A 26,701-nucleotide genomic window follows, 5' to 3' on the forward strand; every position below is an offset into this window, starting at 1 on the left:
AGTACAGTACAATAAGATATTTTGAGAGAGAGCACATTCACATTACCTTTATGATGGTATGTTGTTATAATTGTTCTGTTTTATTATTAGTTATTATTGTTAACTTCTTACTGTGCCTAATTAATAAATTAAACTTTATCATAGGTATGTATGTGTAGAAAAAAACAGTACATATAGGGTTTGGTACTATCCCCGGTTTCAGGCATCCATTTGGGGGGTCTTGGAATGTGTCCCCTGCAGATAAGGAGGAACAACTGTATATCACTACAAGTCTCTCTTTTTAGTTTCTTTTAGTTTATAAGGACTATTAGGGGAGCTCTGGGCTAAGATTTTATTTTTAGGTTTGAAAGCATTTTTGTTCAGTCTTTAAAATGGCTTATTTACCAGTCTTTTCCCTCAGCGTGTGTGTCCCCCCTACCCCAAGGGCTCACACACGGTTATTTAAAGGCAAAGGACCTTAATGATCCACCAATTCACCTTGTCAGCTGGTAAGAATAATCTAATCCATGATAGAGATTTCCCCTAATTTACATGCTTTTACTGTGAAACACCAAAGAAATAGAAGGAACTTCACAGGAGATAAATGGGGATTGTGGTCATGCAGGAAAGGCCAGGGACTTGTAGTAGAACAAATGTGCCCCTTTCAGAAATTTGAGATTGAGTTCTGTTCAAATTTACTAGCTTTGTGATACTATACAAATCACTTAACATCTTTAAGCTTGATCTGTAAAATGAGAATGGTAAAACCTGCCCTGCCCGTTTCGGGGGCACAGGTATTGAAAAACTCAAATAAGACAATGTTCATAAGCTGCACAAAATTATATTGATATGTTATAGTTAACAGCGGGCATAAATGATCCTTTACCAACTAGGGCCAGATCTGAATCTAACCATTCCCAAGAATAGAGTAAGAATACATTTGATGAGAAAACTGACAAGTGTATTTGATGAGAATATGTGTAATTGATTTGTTGTTTTAAAATTGTGCCCTATCATGAGTCATGTTAGACTAGGGTAACAGGTTATAGTAACTTTCTAGATTTGCATCTCTTGGAATAAGGAAATAAGGAGATTGTGAAATAAGTGTTGATCCAGTGAGCAGATAATTCTCTTTGAAATGACAATTAATTAAACAAATAAGATCAAATTGCCAGAAGATCCACAGAACGCTTCTCTGGAAGGCCATCCCTTGAACCTATCTGCTGTTTGGCCTTTGGTGTTACAGAATGGCCACAGGAGTTGTTTCTACTCTAGGGTCCACTACAAAATGATTTCAGTCAGCTGGCCTACTTCCCTGGACTCTTTTTTCCCTCTTAAGTAATTTGAGGGGATTATGCTGCATACACTACTCCCCAAAATTTTCCTACCTACTAAAACATGTTGTACACCTAATCCACATGTGCTCTTTCTGTAATATTTTCTATTGACATAAATGGCATCAATCCAGTTGCCAAAGCCAGGATTCTAGGAGCCCCGCTCACCTTCATCTCCAACCACTCTTCCCTATGGATTCTACATCCTTAGCTAAGAGAGCTCACATCTTTCCCTTTCCCACCCTGACTAGTGCTACCATTTAGCAAATAGAGTAATCTTTTAGGAACAATAGTTAAGATTTTATCAGGCCCCTACTTTAAAAACAGCTTAAAGTCTTCTCACTGCTCTTCCCGAGTAACGACTTAGGTCAGTTAGCTCAGTCTACTCTCTCTCAACCTCATTTCTTGTCTAAGAAGCCATTCATAGTACCATCTCAGCTGTAGAGAGAACTGCCCCTCATTTAAACTTCCTCCGGCATTGTCTTCTTGATGAAAAGTGGAGTGTAATGAGAAAGCTGTGCTTTAAGTCAGAAGAAGTCAGAAGATCTGGGTGTACTCTTACATCTACCATTCCTGGCTGTCACTTTGGTCAGTTGCTTAATGGTTTTGAGCATGTTTCTTCATTTATAAAACAGTTAAAATATATTGTGAGTTGTTGTGAGGTTTACAAGAGAGAATACATATAAGAGCACCTGATATTTACCTTTCTTTACTCAAAAGCTTTCACAAGTTAGTAATAACATACAGAAAAGAATTGGATCATGCTATTTTTAAGGCTCTGAATTCTGGCAACTGACATCTTTAAAGCTATCAATTGATGTTAAGAAACGTCATCAACAGACTTACATAAGAAATCCAAATAACATGTTGATATGTGTTTGTCAAAGTGGTGCTTTAAGTAGACAGGATGGTATGTTCCATGTAGTGGTCAAGGGGTTACCATAAACGGTTTGAAAAATGTCTCCGTGAGATGGACAAAAATGTACTATTTTTAAACACACAATATTTTAATATTTGTTTGGTAAAAGTAATTCCAGTTAGTGAACTAGCATGAAAGTTCAACTATAGAAATTAGTCAATGTGCCGAAAAGGGAAATTGCTCAGCCAATCTATGTCATTCCATTACAAGCTTTACCTAACAATGCCACCTACGTTTATAGTACGCATAGCATACTTCCTATGATTGTCACAGACGTCATGCTAAATGATGACTCTTATTCATTGGTCATAAATTTTCAGACAAGATAATACTGGGAGGCCCAATAAATTCCAGTGTTTTCTGTTGATCTTCCTTCCACCTTCCTGCCTCATCCTCACATGCTGTCTGGTATCCTTGTTTTCTAGAGAAAAATCTGGGTGTGCATTGGCTCATTTGTAAACCATCTCATTAATTTCAAATTCTGTTTAAACAAGCCTTAAAAATTAATGTTATACAGCTTAGAAAAAGTACCTAACAGCTCTGATTTATCTTCAGCCGAATAATATTTAATTCTAGGCTCAGCTGTTCTTTCTTTAACCACTGTGACATGCCACAAAAGCAGGTTTAATGTGTGCTTTGCTCACTTTTGTAATCTTAGCACAAACTAAATGTTCAATAAATCGCTGCTGAATGAATTGATACTGCTTTAATTAGGACTAAGTTTAATTTCAATTTTTCCTATTTTTCTCCCAAAAGAATTTTTTACTTGTTAGCTTTAAAAAATAATATGGTCTAATGTATCATATGATCTCACTGATATGAGGAATTCTTAATCTCAGGAAACAAACTGAGGGTTGCTGGAGTGGTGGGGGGTGGGAGGGATGGGGTGGCTGGGTGATAGACATTGGGGAGGGTATGTGCTATGGTGAGTGCTGTGAATTAGGCAAGACTGTTGAATCACAGATCTGTACTTCTGAAACAAATAATGCAATATATGTTAAGAAAAAAAAAAGAAGGGTGCCTGGGTGGCTCAGTTGGTTAAGCGACTGCCTTTGGCTCAGGTCATGATCCTGGAGTCCCGGGATGGAGTCCCACATCGGGCTTCCTGCTCAGCAGGGAGTCTGCTTCTCCCTCTGACCCTCTTCCCTCTCGTGCTTTCTATCTCTCATTCTCTCTCTCTCTGAAATAAATAAATAAAATCTTAAAAAAAAGAAAAAAAAAGAAGAAGAAGATAGCAGGAGGGGAAGAATGAAGGGGAGTAAGTCGGAGGGGGAGACGAACCATGAGAGACGATGGACTCTGAAAAACAAACTGAGCGTCCTAGAGGGGAGAGGGGTGGGGGGATGGGTCAGCCTGGCGATGGGTATTAAAGAGGGCACATTCTGTGTGGAGCACTGGGTGTTATGCACAAACAATGAATCATGGAACACTACATCAAAAACTAATGATGTAATGTATGGTGATTAACATAACAATAAAAAATTTTAAAAAAATATGGTCTAAAAAACTCCATGAAAGTATAAAGAGAAACCCATGCTTTTGAATTGAAGACCTAACTCCACATTCTTGAAGTTGTGACTGACAACTATCTAAGGGTACAGCATGCTACAAGAAGGAAAAGAAAGAACTTTTTGATTTTCCTGTTAGGGGTACTCTGAGATCAGTCTCTTGCTTTCAGATAAGTAAAAGATTATGAGTCCCATTTTATAGTGGGTACAATGGAATCACAGACTAAAGAAATGGTTTATCTAAATTATACAGCAGAAGGTTATTAGAAATCAATCCATCTGCCCCCTAACATGGGATTTCTTGAACTATAGTCCAAACTCCAGAAGATCTGGATCCAAAAAAGGCAAATAGAAAGATGTTATTCTTCTGCAACTAAGTTTATGAAGTTTCCATTTCTTCTACCTTAAATTTCTTTTTATTATTTTCTTTGCTAAATTGTGGATAAATTTGGGATTCAAGTGGGATTCAAGTGAGGACTCAGCAGTGAATGATTGTAATTACACATTTGAAGCAAAACTAGGAAAAGTAAAATCCCATTGTAGATATTTTAATAACATTATTTACATAGCATCTTTTTTTCTAGAGTGCTTTTCTACAGGGGAAAAAAATCCTATGGGAAAAAAAATCCTACTCCTATAAAGAAAGCAAACTGCCTATTCTAATGAGAAATCTGAGATAGTGACACCAATAAAGGAAGTGAATTAAAATTCAAGGCTTTTTAGATTTTAGTGTAGGCCCTAAATTATCAAAGGCAGGGAGAAACAATGATTAGTCAAAGGATATGCACCTTTTCTAGTCAAGTATCATAGTAATCATTAATACTGTATAATTAATTTTAAATTCAGTCAGTGAAGACTCTGATGCTTTAAATTACTTAGCTGTGTTATCCCCTAGTACATATAAATACCTGAAAATTCCTTGCAAACAGGAAGGAGCAGAAGTGGAACATGGGGGAGCTTTGGCCCCTTGAGGCTAGGGTACCACCCTATTTTAACAAGTGATATTTGATATAAGCACGAGAGCCCAGCCATTATCCCTTTTAATAGTCTTTAAACAATAATATAGAAACCAGAGCTTGTATAAGATAGGATCTCAGATATATTACTTTATTTTGGAGGGAACATGGAGAAATAGGTAGGAACTGCTTTTGAACATATTGATAAAGAGATCTGTAACCACTGCCACTCCATCTTTTTTAAACCATTAGAACACCAGTAGCAAATTTTTATTATTTTCAATTTAAATGAACTCATTTCTCCTACATTCTGTGCAAATTAAGCCATGTCCCCATAGCAATCATTTAAAATAATATTTTGCACTTCACATTAGGTACAGTTACATGTAATTCTGTCTTGATTCTTTTACCCTTAGTCTTTTCCAGTGTATTGGAATCTGTGCATCAGATAGCATAAGGCCTGCTGTTGCAAACATTAATAAGATCTATCATTTAGGAACAGTTACTTATACTTTGTTTAATCTCTAATGGAAAGGATTTCTCTAAATATTTACACCAGAACAGTTGTCAGAATGAATCCTGCAAAATTGCTGGCATACTCCCAAGAGCAGGGAACTGGCATGGGGGAGGGGAGATTCTTGGTCCCTGGTCCTATAATTTTAAGCAGTCCTAGAATTTCAGGGAGCCGCTTGCTAGAATATGAAGGGTTTGTATTAACAAAAAGGTACTTCAGTGTGTAGACCAATTCAAGTTAAGTATCTCAGCAGCCACTTTCATTTACTGCTCTTGTAAAAATGACCCTCCATTTGCTTCAGGTTTAAAGGGATTATTTAAGTTTCAGAGACCCAGTAAATAAATTGTGTATGAGAAAAGAAACTTGTACAAGAGGTGTGAAGAAACACCAAACTTACTCTGTTCAATGGCTCCCAAGGTGCTTAATATATAGAAATGACTTGTTGCTTCCATGAATTGCTGAGTGAGAGTTAGCATGCAAAACTTAGACAGGAGAGAACTGAAATCTGCCAAGATAAATGCAGCAGTTTTATAAATTAACTCAGCTGTCTGTGTGTTTATTTTTTCTTTGGAAGATTCCAAAATTAAGACTGTTCAACTCATCTTAGTATGGGTTTGGAATTTGGAGAGTATTTGAGGAAGTGCTTTGGGGCTAGGAAGGGTAGAGAAAATATCCTGCACTGGAAAATCTTGGCAAGTTCCATCTGAAATGTGTTCTTACCTGAAGAACAGTAGCACTTTTGCCCCTCAGCCTGTTAATTAAGTGGTTTGGTTAAAAGCTATTATAAAAAGCTTTCTGGGATTATAAGCTCTCCATTTATAGTATGGGCAATATATTAAGTTCAGAGGTGGTTTTTAATGAATTTCTGAAATGTCAGTGAGATGTCCACATGGGTGCTGAAAATGGCAGTGGTAGCCTGAAATGTCTGGGAGCTCCTTTTTCTGGAACTCTCCTTTCCTCTATTAGAAATTAAACTTTGAGGTATGGACACATAATGCTCACAAGTCTGAAAACACACATGAATCAGGGCTGGGTCCTTGAAAGCGCAATTATGCATCAACATGATCCTGCAAGGATAACTGGCTTCCAAGGGAATCCCCTGATTTTTGTTTACAGCTTGGATCTACATCAAGCTCTGGACAGAATTGGAAAGCTGGGTGGATGTCTCGGAAATGTGCTATAGGAAAGAGAGATTGCCCTTTCTTTGTGGAAGGGGCTAAGAGTTACCTTAAGAGTTACCTTGAGGATGGCATGAGGTGGCCAAGTGAATGGAGGGCAGAGGGGCTGAGGATGCTACCTGTGGGCTTTTTCTCTTGTTACCAAACAGTAATGAAGGTCCTTTTGGACTTAGATCAACAAGTTGGTTATCAATTGGAAAAGCAAGACTGAATTCTGTAAGAAACATCTTCAGCAGCTCAATATGTGCTCATATAGTTTGTGGCCAAGCAGCATTTGTCTATAACTTTTGTATTTCATGGCAGAAACGACATGCCATCAAAAAGTAGTGACACAAGTAAATACAGGTTACAGTCTTTTTTCTTTTAAAGATTTTATTTATTTATTTGAGAGAGAGAGAGAAAGAGAATGAGCATGAGCAGGGAGGGGAAGGGCAGGGGGAGAAGCAGGCTCCCTGCCGAGCAGTGAGCCCAATGCAAAGTGGGGCTTGATCCCAGGAACCTGGGATCATGACCTGAGCAGAAGGAAGACGCTTAACTGACTGAGCCACCCAGGCACCCCTAGAGGTTACAGTCTTGCTGCTTAGTTTTCAAAAATTAAATTCTTCTATTCTTAGATTGTCTCATGGTCAAATTCAAGACCGAAGAAAATCAAATATATAGTGCCACTAAATTGGTAATATCATATTGACTGTAAGTCACTGTAATTCTTCAGTGTGCACAGTGCAAGAGGTCATTTGCCAAATCTTACCTGGAGATTGCCAATTGCCAGAGAAGGCTGGTCAGAAAAAGAATCCGACTGCCCGCCTCTTTGTGGATTTAAAAGAAACAGTATCACCCATCCACATGTTTAAACAAAAAGAGCTAGTGATCCAGGCATAGGAATATTGAAACATACTGAAATTATTCTGAATTATAAAGGAATGTGAAATTTACCACACTTAAGGGCAGTGAACAGTGGCATCCTCACGTGAAGTAGACAGTGTATCTTTTCTGGATGGTTGAGGCAATGCCAATAGTTTCAAAGGCAGACTTTCACGTAGGTTATTAAGCACAGATATATTTGTGCTCTGTGAATATTTTCCTATAAAAAGGTTTAACAATCTTCTAATTTCTAACATGTTGAAAGTTTAAAATTAGAGTGCCACTTATTGATAACTTCTCCTTAGCTCCTTAGAGCATCACATTTCTAAATGGTATTCTTTTTAGCACAAGAAATCATAAGTGAGCTCTTGGCCCTTTTCTAGCTCTGGAGGTTTTAGAACCCCTGTCCTGGAAATGTACTACAATTTTCTTATTTCCAAATGTTACTTCAGTAATATTATATCTAAAAAATTAGGATGTTTACAAGGATCTCTTCCCTTCCCATCCTAATCAGACACCTCTTTTACAAAGCCTTAGACTAAACTCCTTAGGTTCTTTTTATCTACTAAGGAAGGGAGGAGAAGAACTTGCAAGTGGAGACAGCAGGAGTTCTGTATGTGTGCATTTGCACCCCTGCAGGCAGACAAAGTGGTTTATAAGATGATGGGGACGTGACCTGTACATGTATACCAGTGGCATATTTCTATCTCTTGCCTGCTTAGGGTGAATAATCTATTGAAGAAAAAAAATTGGTGGAAAAGCATTGTTTTCTAGTGGATTTCCTGCTCTCCATAACTCATGATTGCTCCCAATCCTTAGGGACAATAACTAGGTCTGACCACGGAGCAATGGCTCAAGCGTGCTGTGATGACCTTCCTCCCAAGGAGCCTGGCTTTCCTCAGTCTAATTACTTTTGGCAATTGTGGTTATTGGGATTTGGCCTAGTGACTCACTAGAACCCAAATTCTCCCAAGGAGCCCCCTTAACAAGCAGAATTAAGTCTGACAGGAAGCCCAGACTTCCACTTCACTTTTACATGGAGATTTCCCTGGTTTATGACAAGGTTTGGAAATCCTTCATGGACTAGAAAAGAATAATAAATGAGATGTAATGAAGACAACCACTCAAAGAAGAGCACATTAGGAGAGAAGTAAAAGCAGTAAGTTCATGAATAAACAAGCTACCACAAAACTTAACCCATTAAGATGGAGTTAAAACTATGTTATTTATAGTAGTTTTACTGATGAACAGTAGTCAATCTGAAGTTAGTCAGGAATTGTAGAAACTATAAAAGAAAAGAATGTTTATTTCTTGTTAGGCAGTTTTCTAACCATTACGAGTTTTCTAAAAACAAAGAGTACTCCAGGGCACATTACCAATTATCTACTAAGACATGAAAACAGTTGTTTATCATTAAGTAGCTTTGAAAAAATTTTGGTATGGCTGATACCCCATCTTCTATCCATTTACTGCCTCACTCAACCACGGAAGGGCTCAGCAGCAAGCACACTCACTCTGTACCTCACCCAGCTGCAATGTTCTTGTCCTATGAAGTCAGTGTCTGTTAAACTCAGTATCATGTCTTACTGTGTGCACTTTGCTCTCTTTTCTTAGACTCTTTGGCTGAGACAATTCTCTATCAGATAATCTTGTCTGCACTAGTCAGTGCCACAAGTTTAACAATACTCTATTGATAAACAATATGAGGCTATCGGACTACTTTATATTTTGAACTACTATCTGCTCAGATGACGTATATCTCATCTCTTATCACACCTCACACAAGTCCATTTTGTCTGTCTAACCCCCATGAAACTGGCATTGTTTTTAACAGTTGCTCAGCTGTAATAGTTATTCTTGAATTAAGGGTCTAATAGTAGTTCTCACTCTTGGGTGCAAAATCATCAGGACTACCTTTGAAAATATAGTTGTCCAGGCCTCATCCAGAGATTGTTTCATTTGATGAAGGGTGGAGTCTAGCTTTTTTTTTTAAAGATCCCCAGGTGATTCTAATTTGAATTCAGGGTTGAAAATCACTGTACCCAGGCCCATAAAGAAAGAATTTAGAATGAAGGTTACTGTTAATACTCATGGTAAAAGTAATATAAATAGCAGATTTTATGAAGCACCATAAAGATAACTTTTCTGGAAAACAAAAACTAGCCAGTGAAATATCTATTGTGGTTGTAAATTACACAGAAGGATTTTGATATTTAACTGCAAAATTATAGACTTTGCCACATCCTCATGCCTAAGTTAATCTTCTCTTGGATATGCGCAGGGTAGATGAGAAGAATAATCTTGGAGTATTTCATATAAAATGTGCTATTCTATTGCTCCTAAGGAAAAAAATCAGCAACTTCTTACGTTTAAAAACCATCAATAGGGTAAGTTTAAGGAAAGAGAGCAAAGGGGTAGAAAAAAAGAAAAAGTGGGAGAAAGTACGAGAATACCAGAAGCAACCTCTATAGTAAATGTTTGGGAAACACTTGTGGTTTGTTAAATGATGAGGAAGAAAGAATGAGCAAAGAGAGAGTAAGGGAAAGAAAGGGTGAGGTGGGATTTGAGAAAATGCACCTATGACTGCCCCATGTACTAATCCCAGTAGTTGAGGAGATGTGAAGAAATCAGGGAAGGACACTGGCTTTGGAGCCAAACCTGGACTGAAATCCCAGGTCCCACCACATCTTTGTTGAGTGATCTCAGGTGACTAACATGGGGCTATTGGCACCTTCCTTACATGGTAACTGTGAGGACTAGATGAGATAACATTTGCATAAAAACATCAAATACAGGATCTAGCACTCACAGGTGATTAAAGCATGGCAATTATTTAAATAATAATCAGTATCTCGGCACTTACTTTAACAAGTAAATATAAATGTGTAGTAAAATAACATATATATGAATATAACAGTGGCCCTCAGAACTATGAAACTATAGTTTGCTCAGAGGCACTTAGACACATTTTGGCATAACATTTTTATCTCTTTCTTATCAGTAAAATGTGACTGATACTGCCATTCCTTATATGACAGCCTTTGTCAAGATTACCGTGTTCATACCTGTGAGGTCCCTTTGTATAAGAAAAGAACATAACAATGAGAAACTAGCTTCTCTTCTTTTTACCAACTTATCAAGCATATGTTAAAAAAACAGTATTCTAAAATAAGCATCTCACAAATTCTGTTATTTTATATTGTGTGGTGGTGGTTTGTATTATGTGGTTATAAAATGGGGGCTGCTTTACCACTTACTCTCGGGAATGTGCTTTGTATTGGGGTATAATTATAAATATGCTTACCAGCTAGTTTTCTGAGGACAGTTTTTGGGAGTGAATATAGTGCATTGCATTATTGTGTATTCATTCTAGAAAGATGTTTTAAGGTAACTGAATCTAATCCCATGCCCATGTCAAGTGCTCATAAGATAACGAGGAGAATAAACACACTAGAAAATATTACCTGCTTCTGATGCGGAAGGGCATTATTGAATTGGAGGAGAAAGAGGGTGTAGGGCCTAGCTGTTACTAGGACTGGATAATTACTTAGTGGGGATGTTGCAGAGGTAATTCACCCACTGTACAGATGGACTGGATTCCTTCAAGTTCCATTCCATCCTCAGAACCTCTTTTTGTAAGAGAGCACACTTTGTAGAGAAATCGGCTTGAAAGGAGAACGTCACTGTTATGAGTAGATGCTAGATCCAAATGGAATGATTTAAAAAAAGAGGGAATGTATCTTTCATTATCATAAAGTTTTTCAAGTTTCCTATGATCTGTGTCAAAGTAATATAGTTCCACAGGTGAGGGGATTTCTAAGTATGATCCTTAGTTGCATGATTTGGCACCTTAAAATTGAAGCTCAGTGACCATTCTCTTATATAATATAAAGAGTACTATAAAAATGAGGGGCTTCAGTTGAGAATGATATATATAGACAAAATACCTTAATGTTATTAATCTCATTTTATACTACCAGTAAGAGTCTCAATGTCAGCTATGCGAACACTTTTAATAACAATAAATATGGCACCGCTAGATTTTATCTCATGCATTCAACTATTCCCTTTATAGGACTCCAAAATACTTATCTTCAGCCCTGATACTCTGAGACTTTGATCCTGAGTTAATAGATGCTCTACTGGCCCTCAACGTAAACACAGCCCAAAAGAAAAATAAGTTTCCTACCAAGTCTGCTTCTCTTACTTTCCCATCTTTTTGTTTATCTCCATTACTTTTCTGTTCACCTAGATCTGAGTCCTTACACTACAAAGTCTGGTGCCAAATATGTCTCTCCATCTCTTTTCCCTTCATATCCAGTTAGTTGCCAAGACCCATACATTTGATCCATATAAATTATCTGCTCTATACACACCCTTGCTCAATCAGTCACTACTATCATAACACAGGGCCTTATTATCTTAAACCTGGGCCATCACAATTGCCGCTTCCATACTAGCACAGGCCACTTCTGACAGCCTGCCATGGGTTGTGGGGGGCAGGGGTGGGGAGTGGTTCTGCAGCATCTCTCTAGCTGGATTCCAAACCAGCTCCTTGCGACTCCAAGCCCAAGAACAAAATGGACCTGCTGAAGACTGAGTATGCCGATTGATGCTATGGCTATGGTTTTTGGGCACTAGATATATTGTGAAGAATGACAAATATCATAACTAATTCCATCTTTACTTTGATAAGGTGCTTATTAATTAATCTTTATATGCATTTCCTTATAATAAATGAATATTTATATTTGTTTGCATTCTCAACCTTCATCCATTAAACTTGGTAGAAAAAGACAACTAAGTTTAGAAGAACTGTTTAGCTATGACTATTTAAGTCATAGCCAGGACTTACGTTTTCAGACCAAAAGATAAGTTGAAGAGACTACAGGAATCTCTTAGACATAAATTTTTGACCAACTACCTTATTTCACAGATAAGGAATTGCAGCCTAGTGTGGTAAAGGGACTTGCCTGGATTATTCAAATATTAGTAGTCGTGCTGGATCTGGAACCCAGGTCTTCTACTTCTCAGTCTACTTTTTCCCAACAGACACTGGGGATTCTCCCTTAATGGAATCTTAGGTCTCAGTCTCTGCCATGAACTTATGATGCCTGCTACTCGTCAAATGCTTAAAGGTCAGATGGAACCCTAAAATAAGGTAGTATTTTGAAGACTGGATTAGATTCTTGCATAAGACATAATGACAGTTAAAAGCTATTAAATATATATTTAATTGGGTAATCATATTCTTTAGTACCACTGAGTTTTCTCTATAAAACTTCCAGAAGAATTTTAGTGACTGCAGATGGTAACTAGGTCTCTTGCCAAAATTACAAATAAGGAAGAAATGCTCTTATCAGATAAGAGGCACCTGTAATCATATTTTTTAAAATGAATTTTTGAAAATATTCAAAATTTTCAAATGTGAAAAAATGTAGGTATTTTGCTTAAAAGTTTCATGTTGTTGAAAACTCTTTGGAGCAGAAAATGGGATTTCATAGCACTCAATGGCATTTAAACAGTAAGCATTCTCAGCACCCCCACAATCCTTGGGAATGGAACATTCCATTCTTTTCAGTGTTGCTGGATAAGTACTTTAAGCAGAATGCTAGTAATATTCCTGAATGGAAAGATCTGATGGGCAGGATTAAATAGAAAAAAAAATGGTCAGTAAATTTTTACAGATGTATATTTTACGCTTCATGAATTTTGTTAAGGTATAACTGCAAAGTATTTCAAACTTACTAGATTGTCCAACAGATGGTAAATTTAAGATAATCCAATCATTTTAAACCTGAAGAAAATATTCACAATTAAGAAAGTAACCCACATTTTTCCTCAAAATCAAAAGCAAGGTAAAAAAATCTATATAATTTATGATGCAACACTTCTCAAATGATCATTCTCAAAAGCATGCCAGTGTACCATGTGCTGTTCAGAGAAGAAATAGTTCTAACCAACTAAAACACGTAATTTCAACACACTGTCTTGCATGATCCTTACCATGCTCTCAGAACTGAATGATGTTTTCCTAATGGTAACCAAAGTTGATTCTTACATTTCATGAAATATAATACCCACTCCGATGGTATTTCAAGAATTCACTACTTGGAAAAGGATTTTTTGAGGGGTGGGATGAGTGGATAGCAGGGAAGTAGGAAGAAAGGTTAGGACAACATCCAAAATGAAACATTTAGATAAAGCGGGGAAAGATGATTTAAGAAATCACTATATGCAGAATAGTCTTATTTTTTGATACTTCATTCTTATAATTGCAGAGGGACAATTTGGTCTTAACTCTGCTTAGCGTTCTGATAATTCCACATGATATACGACCAAAATTACATAGAATTTAAAAGAATAACTGCATTAAAAAAAGATTAACCATGCAATTAGAAAATATTTTTAGATATTTAATAGTAATCTGGGGATCTCTGTCCAGATTTAAATATTTTAAAATGATCAGATGACTAATAAATTTGTTTTGTAGTATTGTGGTATGTATGGTTTCCCCATAATAACTTGAAAATCAAATGTAACTACATGTTGTAATTTCTATTCATTGCTTTCTGAGGACCTAATTTGTAGAATATTAAATTCTGGGTAAATATTTAACAGAGAAATGATTTAGCAAAATTTATCTACTTATAAGTTGAAATACTGTTCATTTTTCATGTTTAGAGGAACAATAAATCAATTTTACACTCATTCTTATATTCTCAATTACTTTAGATGGAATAATTTGGGATTAAAAAGACAATATTTAAAAATTATCATCCTTAATGTTCTAAGTAAAATCTTCTATTTAAGTAATAAACAAAGAATTAAAATAGTATAACAAAAGCATATTTTAAGAAATAACTCTGATAGTGTACTAGTGAATATATTAGAATTTGCAAAAATAAATCTTTTGCTTGTATTTAGATACTGACATTACTGCCTAAGAGTTTAAATTTGTGACTTTAATTCATACAGATATCACATGATATGTTGCAGAATATGCTTTCGTTAGCAAATTTTACTCATGTCTCCTATTTATTAAATGTTTCTTTTTTTTTAAAAAGATTTTATTTATTTGACAGAGAGAGACACAGCGAGAGAGGGAACACAAGCAGGGGGAGTGGGAGAGGGCGAAGCAAGCTCTCCGCTGAGCAGAGAGCCTGATGTGGGACTCGATCCCAGGACTCTGGGATCATAACCTGAGCTGAAGGCAGACGCTTAACAAATGAGCCACCCAGACACCCCTAAACAATGTTTCTTTCAAAAACAAAGTAGACTGGTAACTAAAGTAGACAGGTAAGAAAATGCATTGTAGCCAATCTCCAAACCATACTTCCACTCAGAATTAATATTACAAAATGCACAGTAGAATGAAAAATTTTTCTATCTTATGGTTAACTTGTTATTTACCAGAATTGGCAGTGTAATTACCAAGAGTATATCAGAATCTCAAATAATGGCTCAATATCTGAAACAGTGTCGTGAGCAATGACCAGTATATTCCGATAAGATGGTTTTATTTTATTACCATTAAAATTATTTTCCTTGTATTCTTAATCCTTTATTTCAGACATATTTATGAATGATTTTTTAAAAGTTTCACAGATTGTGCAACGGGAGCTTTGTCATTAGTATACACACAATGGTTTTTCAAAACTTGCGTGTATCTAGAATCTAGACAATTAAAACCCAATTAATAGATGGCATCAAATAAAAAGGATACTACAAAGACATCTGATGTTTCTAACAATAATCTCCTGGAATAATATGATCCTACAATGTCTTCTGAATAATCATATAATGTTACTATATTTAGCAAGCTTCACTATTGCTATTCATTATTACTGTTATTACCAGATATTTAATTCTTTGACATTGGCTACTAATGTATAATAATATAAATATCAGTTCAAAAATTTCCAGTCAACCAGAACAGCTTATTTTCCAAACAAAGTGGATAAATGATGGTCTGGAGACCAACAGACTTATTACTTTAACATACCTGACATCTTCTCTGTGACCTGGATCAGCAGGTAGTGTAAATAGCAGGATACAAGCTCTACCTACCAGCTGTATAGCTTTGTATAAGTTACTTAGCTTCTGTTATTGAAATTCTTTCTCTGTAAAATGGGAATATTAATACCTGCACCTCAAGTTACTATTTAGGAGTCTGAGTGTATAATTCAAGGGAAATGCAGTGCAATAGTAAGGTATTGTGTTTATTATCATTATGGCAAATATGATCTTTACTTTTATTAGCAGATAACCCGGAATTCAGAACCTGACTGTACTAGTTGCAAAGACTGAGCTGGAAATGAGTTAAAAACTGGATTTGGGGTTCTTGATTCAACAATGTACTTAAAGTCCAAACCTTGCCTCTGAAAACACTGCTGGTTAGGGAATTTTGAATAAGGGCTGCATTTCATTTTTATCTTAAATAAATTCAGCTTAGTAATCTCTAGGAGTTGTATATGAACCCAAATAGGTAAAAAAGTTATTGTGTATTTACTCACCCATAACTCCACTGGTATTTTTTAAGGTACAAAATTTATGTTTAAAATGCTCTTTCTTTTATAAGATCACTAGTTTTCACAACGTAGGGACAATTGGTATAGCAGTTGTTTCAGGAGAACGGGACAATACTACTGTGGCTTTATCTGCTACACCTGAGGATTAGCCATGATTCCTTAGACTTGACAATATTGAACACTACAAGCAAATGTCTTTTTTTTTTCTTTTGGCAAGAAACTTTTCTACTAAAACATTCAAGAGACCACTTAAAAAAACTTTGAAAAAAGTTCTTACACCTTAATTTTCTACCTCTTGTATTTTAAAAGCTTAGAAAAGTGAAGCTATTTAACTACAGGCCAAAAGGGATACTCTTAAATTTTCACATTAGTTGTCTCTTTTAGGAAAAAGTAAAGACGGCTTTTTTCTAAAATACCTTACCTTTCATTAATTTTTTTCCTAGACCTCATTGGAGGAAAAAGTTCTTATACGTTTCTTTCAGAAATTTCCAAAAAAAAAAAAAAGCATGTGCACATGCAATTTGGCCTTGAGTTTCTAGACATTTCATAAAGATCTCTCCTTACCCTCCACTCCTCCCCCATTCTCCAAAGGCCATACTGCACCTGCCAAGAGCCTGGGTCTGTCTCCTCGGAGGACGCAAGGGGTCGCCCCTCTCCCAGGAGTGTACCAGCAAACCCAGCCGCAAAGGCCGACTCAAGGGCGAAGCAGCAAGGAGCATCCCTTGCTACGGAAGCTCTCTCCCAGCCCCACTCTCACAGAATAATTGGAATTTTAACCCAATGCCACCCACTCCCTCTCTCACCCCCCGCTGCACAACCAGAGGGCGCCTCCGACTTGGCCTTGAGACGATTAAGGCCGGTCGAAAAGCAGTTCGCCTTTTGCCTGCGATTTCTCCGGAGTATGAACCTAGAGGTGCGCCACCCGTTGGTCCCCGCAGCCTTGGGGCAGCATCACCGGGCAGCTTCCTGCACGGTTGTTCTCGGCGGTCAGCTGGGGGAGGTGGGAACCAGTAGATGGCCAGGTTTCTTTCCCGTGTCTTCCTTCAAAAACAGGGGCCCCCAAACTGCAATCGGAGGCACCTCTACACCGATGCTCAGGACCCTGTCCCGCCCCAGCACTTGTGTAGCTTCAGGCCCTGGGGTCCTCGGTGGGGTGAGGGAAGTAGTGGGTCAGAGCAATGTAAAGCAAGAGACTGCCCTTGGCCCCGGCATCCGTCGCCCCACCCACCTGAGATGAAGTGTCGGCGGACCGGCAAGGCGAGGAGACAGGGACCACCAGGGCGCAAGGGCAAGGCTCAAGCCCCAGGCCGCTCCTTCCGTGAGGCGGCCGCGCGGCTTGAGTGAAAGGGTGGATGGAGGAGTTACGAAGAACACAAACCGTGCAGAGGCCAAGAAGAGTAAATCGGGTGCCCTGACATGTTTAGCTTGGGCCCTCCTGCCCCTTGCTACGCGGTCCCAGAGGTGGTGAGACCTAGCCGGAGCCCCTGGCGCTTGGGCCCAGCTACGATTTTTAAAGGCAATTTTCAGGTGAATCAGACCTTGTCTGCCCGAGGCTAGTGGCACAAAGGGAGCTTTCAGGGGACCCTCACGTCCAGGGACAGGGCAGAGACAAACAGCGTCAGAGAAGCGATCACTAGATCTCCACCTCACACAAGCCTGGGCTGTGTCCCCGCAGCTGCACCCGCGCCCGCCCCGAGGGCCTTCGCTGGCCGGCGCTCCGAGAGGGGGTCCGCGCGCGGGACCCGTCGCCGCCAAGCGTCACTGGCTCCCCGGCGGCGGCGGTCTGAGGCGCCACGGCAGTAGCCTCGTTCTCTGCGCCCCGCGAGCTCCGGGAAGGGTTTTCCCTCCGTGACCCCGCCAGCGTCCCCCGCGCTGGAGCCAGGGTCGCCCGCAGCCCTGCTATTCGCGAATGGACTCCCCACGACGCGCCAGGCTACCCGGGAGCAGGGAGAGGTGCCATTCTCGCGCCTGTCTCCTCATCTCTGGAAGACGCCACCTTTCAGACAGACCAACCCGGGTTGAGGGTGCCCTGGGGTACCCACCCGTTCAGTCCCAGCGAGGGCACTGTTTTGAGACGACTTCACAAGCCAACCTTCCAAGTGACAGGAGTCAGGATAAGGGGCAGTGAGATGGGGAGCCTGAGTCCTGAGGGGGAACCCCACCCTCTGTCTGTGTCTGCCCCAGGGGACCCCTGAAAGAGCCTGAAACGGTACAAGCGCTCACGCGTGACAGGCAAGATCGTAACTGGAAGGGCGGCAGCTCAGGCTCCCAGCGGCGGGCTCGGCAGTCCTTAGACCCTCCCCGGAGTGGGATCGCGAGCGGCTCTGCAAACGCGTAGACACCCGAACCTTGAGCGCCCCGCGTGCCTTTCTGCTCCATTCGTGCGTGGTTGCGGGGGGCGGCCGCGCAGGCGCTCGCTCCCTGGCTCCCCGGCTGGCCCGCGAGCAATTCGCAACCCGAGCGAGGTGACTCGGCGCCGCGGCCGCACCTCCCCCCCCCCCCACCTCCCCGCCCCGGCGCTTACTCAGTGGTCAGGGACATCTCGCGGGCTGGGTGTCTAGGATGCCAGGGGCTCCAGGCCCCCGTCCCAGTCACGGAAGGAAAGCACAAATACCTAGAGCTTGTCTAAAGAAAACCCAAACTCTTCCTCGAACCTGAAGTAACAAGGGGGCGGGAGCCACGTTAACGCCCAGTCCTCCCGCTTTGGCACCCGCGAGGATGCCGAGCAAGAGAGGGGCGCGTGGAGGAAGGCGTGAAAGACGCCGTCAATACCGGAGCCTGAACTATTACCTCCCCTCGGAGGCGTGGGGTGCAGGGCGGGAGGACCGCTGACGCTGGGAACCGACTCCGGACAGGCAAAGAGACCCGACAGGTGAACGCGGCGGGAGGGAGCAAACGTGTAAAAAACCCTGCACTTACTTCTTCGCTGGCGCCTTCCCCGGGAGGCGTTTTGGCTGCCGATGTATTCCATAAAGTTCAAAATGATAAAAAACCAAGAAATCAGTCGCAAGTGCATAGTAACCCAGTAATGTTTCCCTTCCTTTTCTCCTTTTTCTTTTGTTAATTATAATAAATGTTTTAGAAGTATAGGTAGGTGTTAGGCGTATAGGGAGGGAGACCGCAAGCTGCGGACAACTTCTCCAGTCAGATCCGATAGGCGTGCTGGGATGGCAAACGAAGCGGGTCGGGTGCAGGGAAACCAACTATTGTACTTTCAAATTGTCCGAGCCCTGAACCGCGGCGGCTCCGCAAGGGTGGCTGTCAACACCGCGAGCGAGGGTTCCACGAGCAGCGAGCGGCCTCGCCGGGGCGGCCGCAGGTAGCATGGTGAGGCGCGGCGGCGGGCGGGATCCGGGCGGGCGGGTAGCGGCGGCGGCGGCTCCTGGGGCTCAGAGGTGGCGGCGGCTGCGGCGACAGCGGCGGGGGCCCGGGGATCGTAGGGGAGCGGGCGCCGTCGGCACCGCGGCCATGGCCAAGGGGCGGCGGAGAGACCCCGAGCTGCTTCTGCTGTTCGCGAGTAGGAGCCGCTCCAGTGGTGGAGGGAGGGAGGGAGGGAGGGAAGGACGGGACGAGGGAGGGGGAAGGGGGGATGGCTGCGGGGGGCGGGGGAGCTCGGGGGCGGGGAAGGAAACTGCTGGAGCAACAACCCTGAGCGACCTCAATAACTTTCAATTTCAAGAAGGAAAGAGGGAGCTGGAAAAGTACAGGCGTTGCGATTTGGCAGAGGGACGGGAAGAGGCGCCTAAGGGGTCCCGGGTCTGCGACGGAGCATCTCTGGACACTGCAAAGAAGGAGAACGCGAGCCGGGGGGAGTGGGGGAGGCACAGCGCGGCGAGAAGAGCCCCTCAGAAGGCAGCTCTCGCGGGGAGAGGTGGGCGCGCTCGCGCCGGGAGTGTTGAGGCCGAAGGTCCCGGCGGGCGCGAGACCCCCGCCCCCCACTTCTGAGCCCGGCTGGTCTCCACCGCCTCAGGCTGGGCGCACCAGGCTCTCCCCGCGGAGCGCCCCTGCTACCTCGAGCCGCCACCCCCCACGCCGGCGCGCCACGACTGGCCCCAGGGCAGCTCGCCCCTCGCCACCTAGGCAGATCGCTGGGGGGTTTCTGTCTGCGGACTCCTTTCCAGTTTTCTTGAGCACCCCTCCGTTGCTTTGCTCCCTTTCTTTCTTCCTTTCAATAAAGGTAGCTGCAGTTGGGTGCCGGGCGGCTGGTCCGGAGGAGCTCAGTGGGCACTGACGGTCACTTCGCCCGCGGGTTACCTGCCCCGAGTGGGAAGGACTCAGCGGTGTGTGCGTTCAGGACCGTCCCTTTGGAAATGCAGTTGTACTGCCGCTTTCTTCCAAACTGAGCCTTTGCTGCGGCTCCGGGAGATTCCTCCACCCCTCAGGCAGTTCTCTCCTTAGTCTGATTGCCCTCGCTTGGCGCGCGCGCTCTCTCACCCTCTGTCTCCCAATCTTGAGAAGATCTGTTGTGCAATTTGGTTTCTCGTCTAGGGAAGAGGGAATGATATTCAGAAAGATCTTTCCCAGTCTTAGGGGAGGAGGGGAGGGTCCACTACTTCCTCTGTTCCCAGCGTAGGTAAGGGCCCCGTGGCAGCGGAAAATAAAGTCCGCTGGTCCACCCAGGGATGGGAGAACCCAGGGCCGGCATTTCTGAGCGGTGTACACCCTGGCTGTTACTAGTCAATGGTTAAGCTTCCCACCTCTTTCCTCCAGTAGCACAAGTCGATGAGCTTCCAGAAGTTACTGAAGAAGTATTATTTGAGTCACAAGCCCCCAAAGTGATTTTAATATAAACTAATAGGTAGTTGTATTTAACAATATTCGAAGCACTCTACATTATAGCATTACAGTCTTACACAGCCTCCGAGAGGTCACTTTGAAAAAGTCCCTGATTCAGAAACACCTTGCTAATTCTTTTGCTCAAATAATTTAGGTTTAGAAGATAGCCAAAGCCTTGCTGGAAATCAAGTAAGATTTGTATTTCTTTCTTTTTCCTTCATTTATAATCCCTAAACTGGATTGCCTTCTATTTATGTGTTTATAAGTGAGGGGGATAAAAAAGTTACCGCTCCTAACCATCCCATTTTGCAAGCTCGCAATACTTCAAATTGTTGCCTTTCTCTAAAGTCTTCAATGGTGTAGTTGTTATACAGCCCGGAAGAGAGGACTGAGGGGATGAAATGGCCTGGAAGCAAAAGGAAAGGAACATGAAAGATACATTCTTGTTAAAGTGCTAAAAGTTAGAATCTGAGAGTCTGGCCTTTCCTTGATAATTCCTTAATTAAATTATTAGTTACTTTGCTTACCTGTATTGGAATTTTGAAGGTAAGAGTAGTTTTCTTTAGATTTTATATTATGGGAAAGACAACAACCCCAGTAAGGTTATGATTTTTGGCTTATCTTTAAGAATTCCCATTTGCAATTCTTTCTCTGTGGCAGAATGCTATTTTCTGTACATTGCAGGCACACATACACACAAACACACTCCCCGTCTTTATCTGTTGCATAATGTCCAGTTGCAAATGACTGGGTTTATCCGTTTGAACCAGAAAAGTTAGAGATAACAGGACGGTTCCAATAATGATTATCCAAAAAAGGAGCTACTCTATTTTTCTATGCCCGTCCCAGTCAGCATTGCTTTCCTTCTTACTTAATACCTCAGATCCTGAATATCTGCACCATAAAATGTGGGGGATTTAAAGGCTGTGGGAGGCTCCCTTTGAAAAGGACTCCAGAGACTGCCTTTCTAATCCGGGATACTTGAGCCGGATGGGATGAGATTGCAAAAGGGATGTAAAAAAAGCAATTTAGTGAACAACTTCAGGGAAATAAACATGAAGACAGACATTTACTTTTCACTCTGTATTGTGCAGACATATGTTAGTTTGGATGAGAATAGGAATGACAGTGTAAATAAATAAACAAGCAGAGTGAGAAGCTGCAGCTCTTGAGCCATCCCAGGAAAGAAGTACTAGATGCAGTATGCAGGAAAAGCTTGTCAAGGAATAAGCACTGTTCTGAGGAAACATAAGGAAAACATTAAATAGATGGAGAGTGTATTCTTTCTCTCTTGACGCTATGCTTTAGAATAACTTTTTCCTGATCCATGTTGCCATACTATTAAATGTGTGTTTACTTGCCTGGCTGAGTTGTCCATTCCCTCAACTGTTCTAGCAGCTTATGGAAAGCATGCCATGCCCTATTTTTGTGCACCATAGTACCTTTTTAAATTTTTAATCAATAAAACAACACTCATAGAAGCCTGTGGCTGCCAATGGATTCCAGGGCCCAAGCCTAAAGCAAATTAAAAACCATAGGCTCAGCATACAAGTCAACATTTGCTTGTTGTTTTTCTCCAGAAAACATTAAAATCCCAGGGAGTTTGAATAACCAGGAATTTAAGAAAGTTGGGCCAGGAGAATAGAATAGTTTTAGATAAAGATGGGGGCTTAAACACGTTCAAACTAGTTACTACAACTTCTCATCTCCCCTTTACCACCTCCCCCCCACCAGGCAGTGACAACAGTAACAAGTTATTTTTGTCCATTGCAGGAATGGCACTTTAAGGAAAGAAAATGATTGTCATATTGTTGAATCCATACTCAAATATGTGAAAGGGGGTGTGCTCCAGAAAGAGAGAGCAAGCCCAATCGTTTGGAATGGGATATAACTAGTAGTGATGAGAGATATTTGGCAAAGTTCAGGCTGACATCAGTCATTATACCACAGAGCTAACATGCAGATCCTGAAAATGCTCAACTCTCTAGTTACTCAGATCTGGAGGCATCTGAGTAAGTCAAACAGGGTATTGCTGGCGGGGTCTATGTAACTGACGCAGCTAGATGTCATCCTTGAAATATAGAACAGACAGCAATATTTAAAAGCCATTGAAATTAGCAGATGAAGGACAGCTACTATTTTTAGAGTGAGAAATAAAGGAGACAGAATTATTATAGCAATTTTAAAAAATGATTAAATGGTTATATAGCATTAAGAAAATGGGAAAGTCAAGAGCCATGATGGATTACTTTCTGTCAACAAGAAAGAATGTTCTTCCTCCCAGATGAAGTTATGGGACACTTATAAAATTGTGGTGAGCACTGTCTGGTGTGCCTATTTTTAAAAACTTTTCTCTTTCACAAATAAGCTAATTGCAGGGCTCATTTAAAAGTGAATATCTGGTATTATTTAATATAAAGAATTTAATACCTCAGAAATTTTTGATTATAGAGCTTTAATATAAAGAGGCTAAGTGTTGCAGTAAGACGATTGACTAGTAACCTAGGGACCAAGGTGAAGTTCTCGTTCTGTATTTGTCATTGTGTTTCAGAGTTCTTCGTCTGAAAAATGAGAAAATTCAACTAGATGATCTCCAGAGTGCCTTTTAGCTCTGAAAATAATGGCAACATATCCAAAAAAGAGAAGCATACTTGTAATTGCAAATGTCAATGCTATTTCTAGTTATGTAACAACACAGCTTTCACTTACAGAATTGTGTTTAATTGAATAGGCCCAGATTTAGAAATCTCACAAACTTGTTGATTTTCCGGAAATGCCTAATCCCTTAGAATCCTAGATGACTCTGGCCTAGCACAGTATGTCCAGAACAGTTTAATCTCTCTAGATGTCTCTAGACTTTGGGATAAGGAAGAACAGATTTTAAACCCAGGGCAGACACCTGGGGTGGGTAGGAAAAAAGACTTATGAACTTCCCGCAGATACCACTCAGTCTCAGTTCCTGTTTTCAGGAATCCTAGGTGAGAAGGGAACAGGGATTTAATTGAATGAGGACTTTCCTTTTTATTTTGTGTTATTCCTTTCTTTTTTCTATCCATATCTTCGGATGAGGGTTTATATCCATGGCTCTTTTGTCTCAGGAAACTCTTCAGAAAGTCAACAGTGAGGTTTAAGTGGCTGTGGTCACAGCTTTAGGTGGAGGGGTTACTGTCAAAGAGATAAAAGTACTATAAGATGGAGCATGCAAGACTAGGTGAGGGATAATTTTAATGAGCATTCTTTTATAGTTGTTTTTGCATGTATTATCTCAAAACAGCCTCAAAACACTTGTTTCATAGAGGAGACAACTAAAGCCAACGAGGTAAAGTCACTTACCTAAACTTATATAGAAACTATTCTTGTGATTTTATATTACCCCAACATCTATTTTCTCTGTCTTCCCTGACCCCAGGATGTTGACTTCTATGGACCAGTCATCAGAGCTTTCTTCCTCTGCTTTCTGGTTAGGTTCAGTCAATGGCGACAGCAATGGGAGCATTCAAGAAAGAGTGATTCTGCTCCCTCCCTGCTTTGGCATTACTCTGGAAATTGATGTATTCCTCAGGGTGACTATAGCTTTGTTAAGCAGCCCTATTCCCTGGCTCTAGCTCTCAACCAGGTTTTGATAACACCATCTACTCACCCTGCCTCTTTAGGCCTAGGAGTAGAAATGCTAGTGCCTGGGTTCCTCAACATCTCCTGTTGCATCCCTTAACTCTGCACTATTATAAATAGTCCTTTTGTAAAAGTACCTTCCAAAAATTCTTGCTGGGTCTTTAAGTGACACGTAAGTATCAGAGCTGGGGCTTGAAAGCTGATTAAGAGCCAGTGATTTTTTTTTTTTTCCATGTTATCTGGCCTCTCCAGAGGGTGCACCTTGATTAAAACTGAGTTGGGTGAAGGGGGGAGGATGATCAGGGAAGGCTGGAGGGTTTCAGCCAGGAATACTTATCAAGTAAGGAGGATGGCATAGCACAGACATCTGAGTAAGGCCATGGGCTAAACCAGAGTGAATAACTAGAATCAGAATGGCAAGGCGCAGAGCAAAGCTCATGTTCAAAATTGTAGCCAGGCATTAGAAATAAGGTGAGAAACAGGAAAGGAAGGAGCAAGGCAGCACACAGCATCAGCAAAAGATGAATGACATTGATTGTAAGGCTGTTTTGATTAAGTTGCTTTTTATTTATTTATTTTTTTCCTGCTAGATCTAAAACCAGTCTTGAACACTCCATAGGTAAGTAAGGGTACCTTATTGGAAAGGGTAGTAAAGGGTAACAGCTAATGTAAATCAGTAGTCCATTCATCCCACAAATGTTTGTTGATGCTGCCTGCTATGGGTGTCTCCAGGCTAGACAAAGAAGCAGAGTTTTATTTATGGTCCTTAAGACAAGAATACTGAAGAGATGACTTTATAGTTTGTGTTGGTGTTCTGGTTAAAAGCAGTATTACAGTTTATGACAGAAATAAAATGGCATGTAGAGGCATTATGGGCATATTCAACAAGAGGCTTTAGGAAACATCTCTTTAAAGCATCTATGTTAAAAAATAAAATGCTTTTCTCCATCCCTATAACTACCTCTCACTTATGGTTTACATTTGTTACTACTGAGTAGTAACTACATGAGTAGCCACTTTTGGTCAGTTGATTACTCTTACTTCAGCATTTACTGACCGTGTAGCAAACACCATGCTAGCTTCTAGAGATACAAAACTATGAAGACTAGGGCCTTGCCCTCAAGGAGAACACCGTCAGTGAGGAGGCAGGCACAGAAATCATTGACACTTACATGAAATAAATGCTATGTGATTAAGACTATGTGGTATGTTGTGGGAAGAGGAAAGAGAAACAAAGCTTGGGGTGTGGGGTAGAGATAAACTCTGTGTCTAAGATGTACAGCATTTAAAAGACTTGATGGTGAATCTTAATGTGGATAAGAAAGGATTCCTTCCTTTGCTTTAGGTTGGTACTGATTCAGAGGTGGAGGTATAAGTTCTTCTGTCTTATTTTCTGGAGGTCAGTGGTCACAGTCGGCTGCCTGCTTACTAGGGAGGCAGCCATACCCCAGGAGTGGTATCAGACCTCCTACTCCCCCAGCAATTCAATGTGGCTCAGTATTGACCGTGTGGGAGTGTTGTTAATGGCTGATACATGTGCGGGGGTCTATGTAGGTTAATGATTTGACTAGTTTATTTTAGATACACTGTGGGTAGATTCTTCTCATGTGAGAAAAATGACACTTCATTTCTCCTATTTTCTACAAGTGTTTGAATGTACTTAGAGTAACAAAGAAATGAAGGTCAGCGTTGCTCTCGTTCTCTGACTCCAGCCCCATGCTTCACCATTCCCCACACATTCTACAATTCCTTTGCAACTTGTTCTCCCCAGTTTTTTATGACCCCAACCTCACCCAGAAGTCTCTTGCTAAGCCTCATCCATTTGGCTGTCTATCCCTCTCCACATTAGAAGATCCCTGCTCTGAAACTTAGCCTTAGCTCACATAGTCCTGATAAAGGGCTGGCCTAGCTCTGCCCTTCTCTCTTTCTTCTTTACTTCCACATAATTCTTTCTTTCTAGAAACATATTTTGATTTCATAGTGGCCTGTGGGGTAGATGTAGGGAGTTAAAACCATTATGAGGAATAGAAAGGGTTCTCATTGGCTGGTGCTTCTGACGTTTGCATGCTAACCATCTTGCCATGCTTTCCAATTGCCTCAGTGAGAAGTATTCTGCAAGAAAATGAAGAATAACAAAGGACTTTCCTTCCAGGGAGATGCTATTCTGTTACATATTGCTGTAACCACCCTTAAAACTTAGTGCTTGAAATTATTGACTATTCATGGCTTCTCACAATTTTGTAGTTGACTGGTTCTCCTGCTTGTCTCCCTGAAGTGCTCAGACACTTCATTCATATGCTGAATTCAGCTGTCAGTCACTGAGCTTGGGCTCATCTGAGATGCTAGGGAAGGTAAGCCTCTCTCCTCCTGTGGTTTTTCATCCTCTGAGCATGGAGCTCTTTGGGTTCTAGATGCATAAAAAGGGGAAACTGCAAGGCCTTTTGGAAGTCTTCCAGTGTCATTTCCACTACATTTTGTTGGTTAAAGCAAGTTACATGGCTACCTCAGATTCCACGGTTTACCCAATAAATTC

The 26,701-nt window shown here is 41.1% G+C and overlaps 1 protein-coding gene across 4 annotated transcripts in view; it reads right to left on the bottom strand.

Annotated features, from left to right (window-relative positions):
- The window catches only part of RSPO3 (R-spondin 3), a 90,896-nt gene extending 71,596 nt beyond the window's left edge, over positions 1-19,300 (bottom strand). For 3 of the 4 annotated variants that reach the window (XM_027600860.2, XM_027600857.2, XM_027600858.2), the window contains exon 1: positions 18,700-19,300. In XM_027600860.2, the coding sequence (XP_027456661.1) occupies positions 18,700-18,796 (97 nt within the window). In that variant the 5' untranslated portion in view covers positions 18,797-19,300. Of the gene's footprint in view, positions 1-18,304; positions 18,398-18,699 lie in introns of those variants that run through there. The other variant, XM_027600859.1, reaches the window with a different exon arrangement.
- Positions 19,301-26,701: the final 7,401 nt, after the last annotated feature.

The sequence above is a fragment of the Zalophus californianus genome, chromosome 7, assembly GCF_009762305.2.
Source record: "Zalophus californianus isolate mZalCal1 chromosome 7, mZalCal1.pri.v2, whole genome shotgun sequence".
Classification (NCBI taxonomy): domain Eukaryota; kingdom Metazoa; phylum Chordata; class Mammalia; order Carnivora; family Otariidae; genus Zalophus; species Zalophus californianus.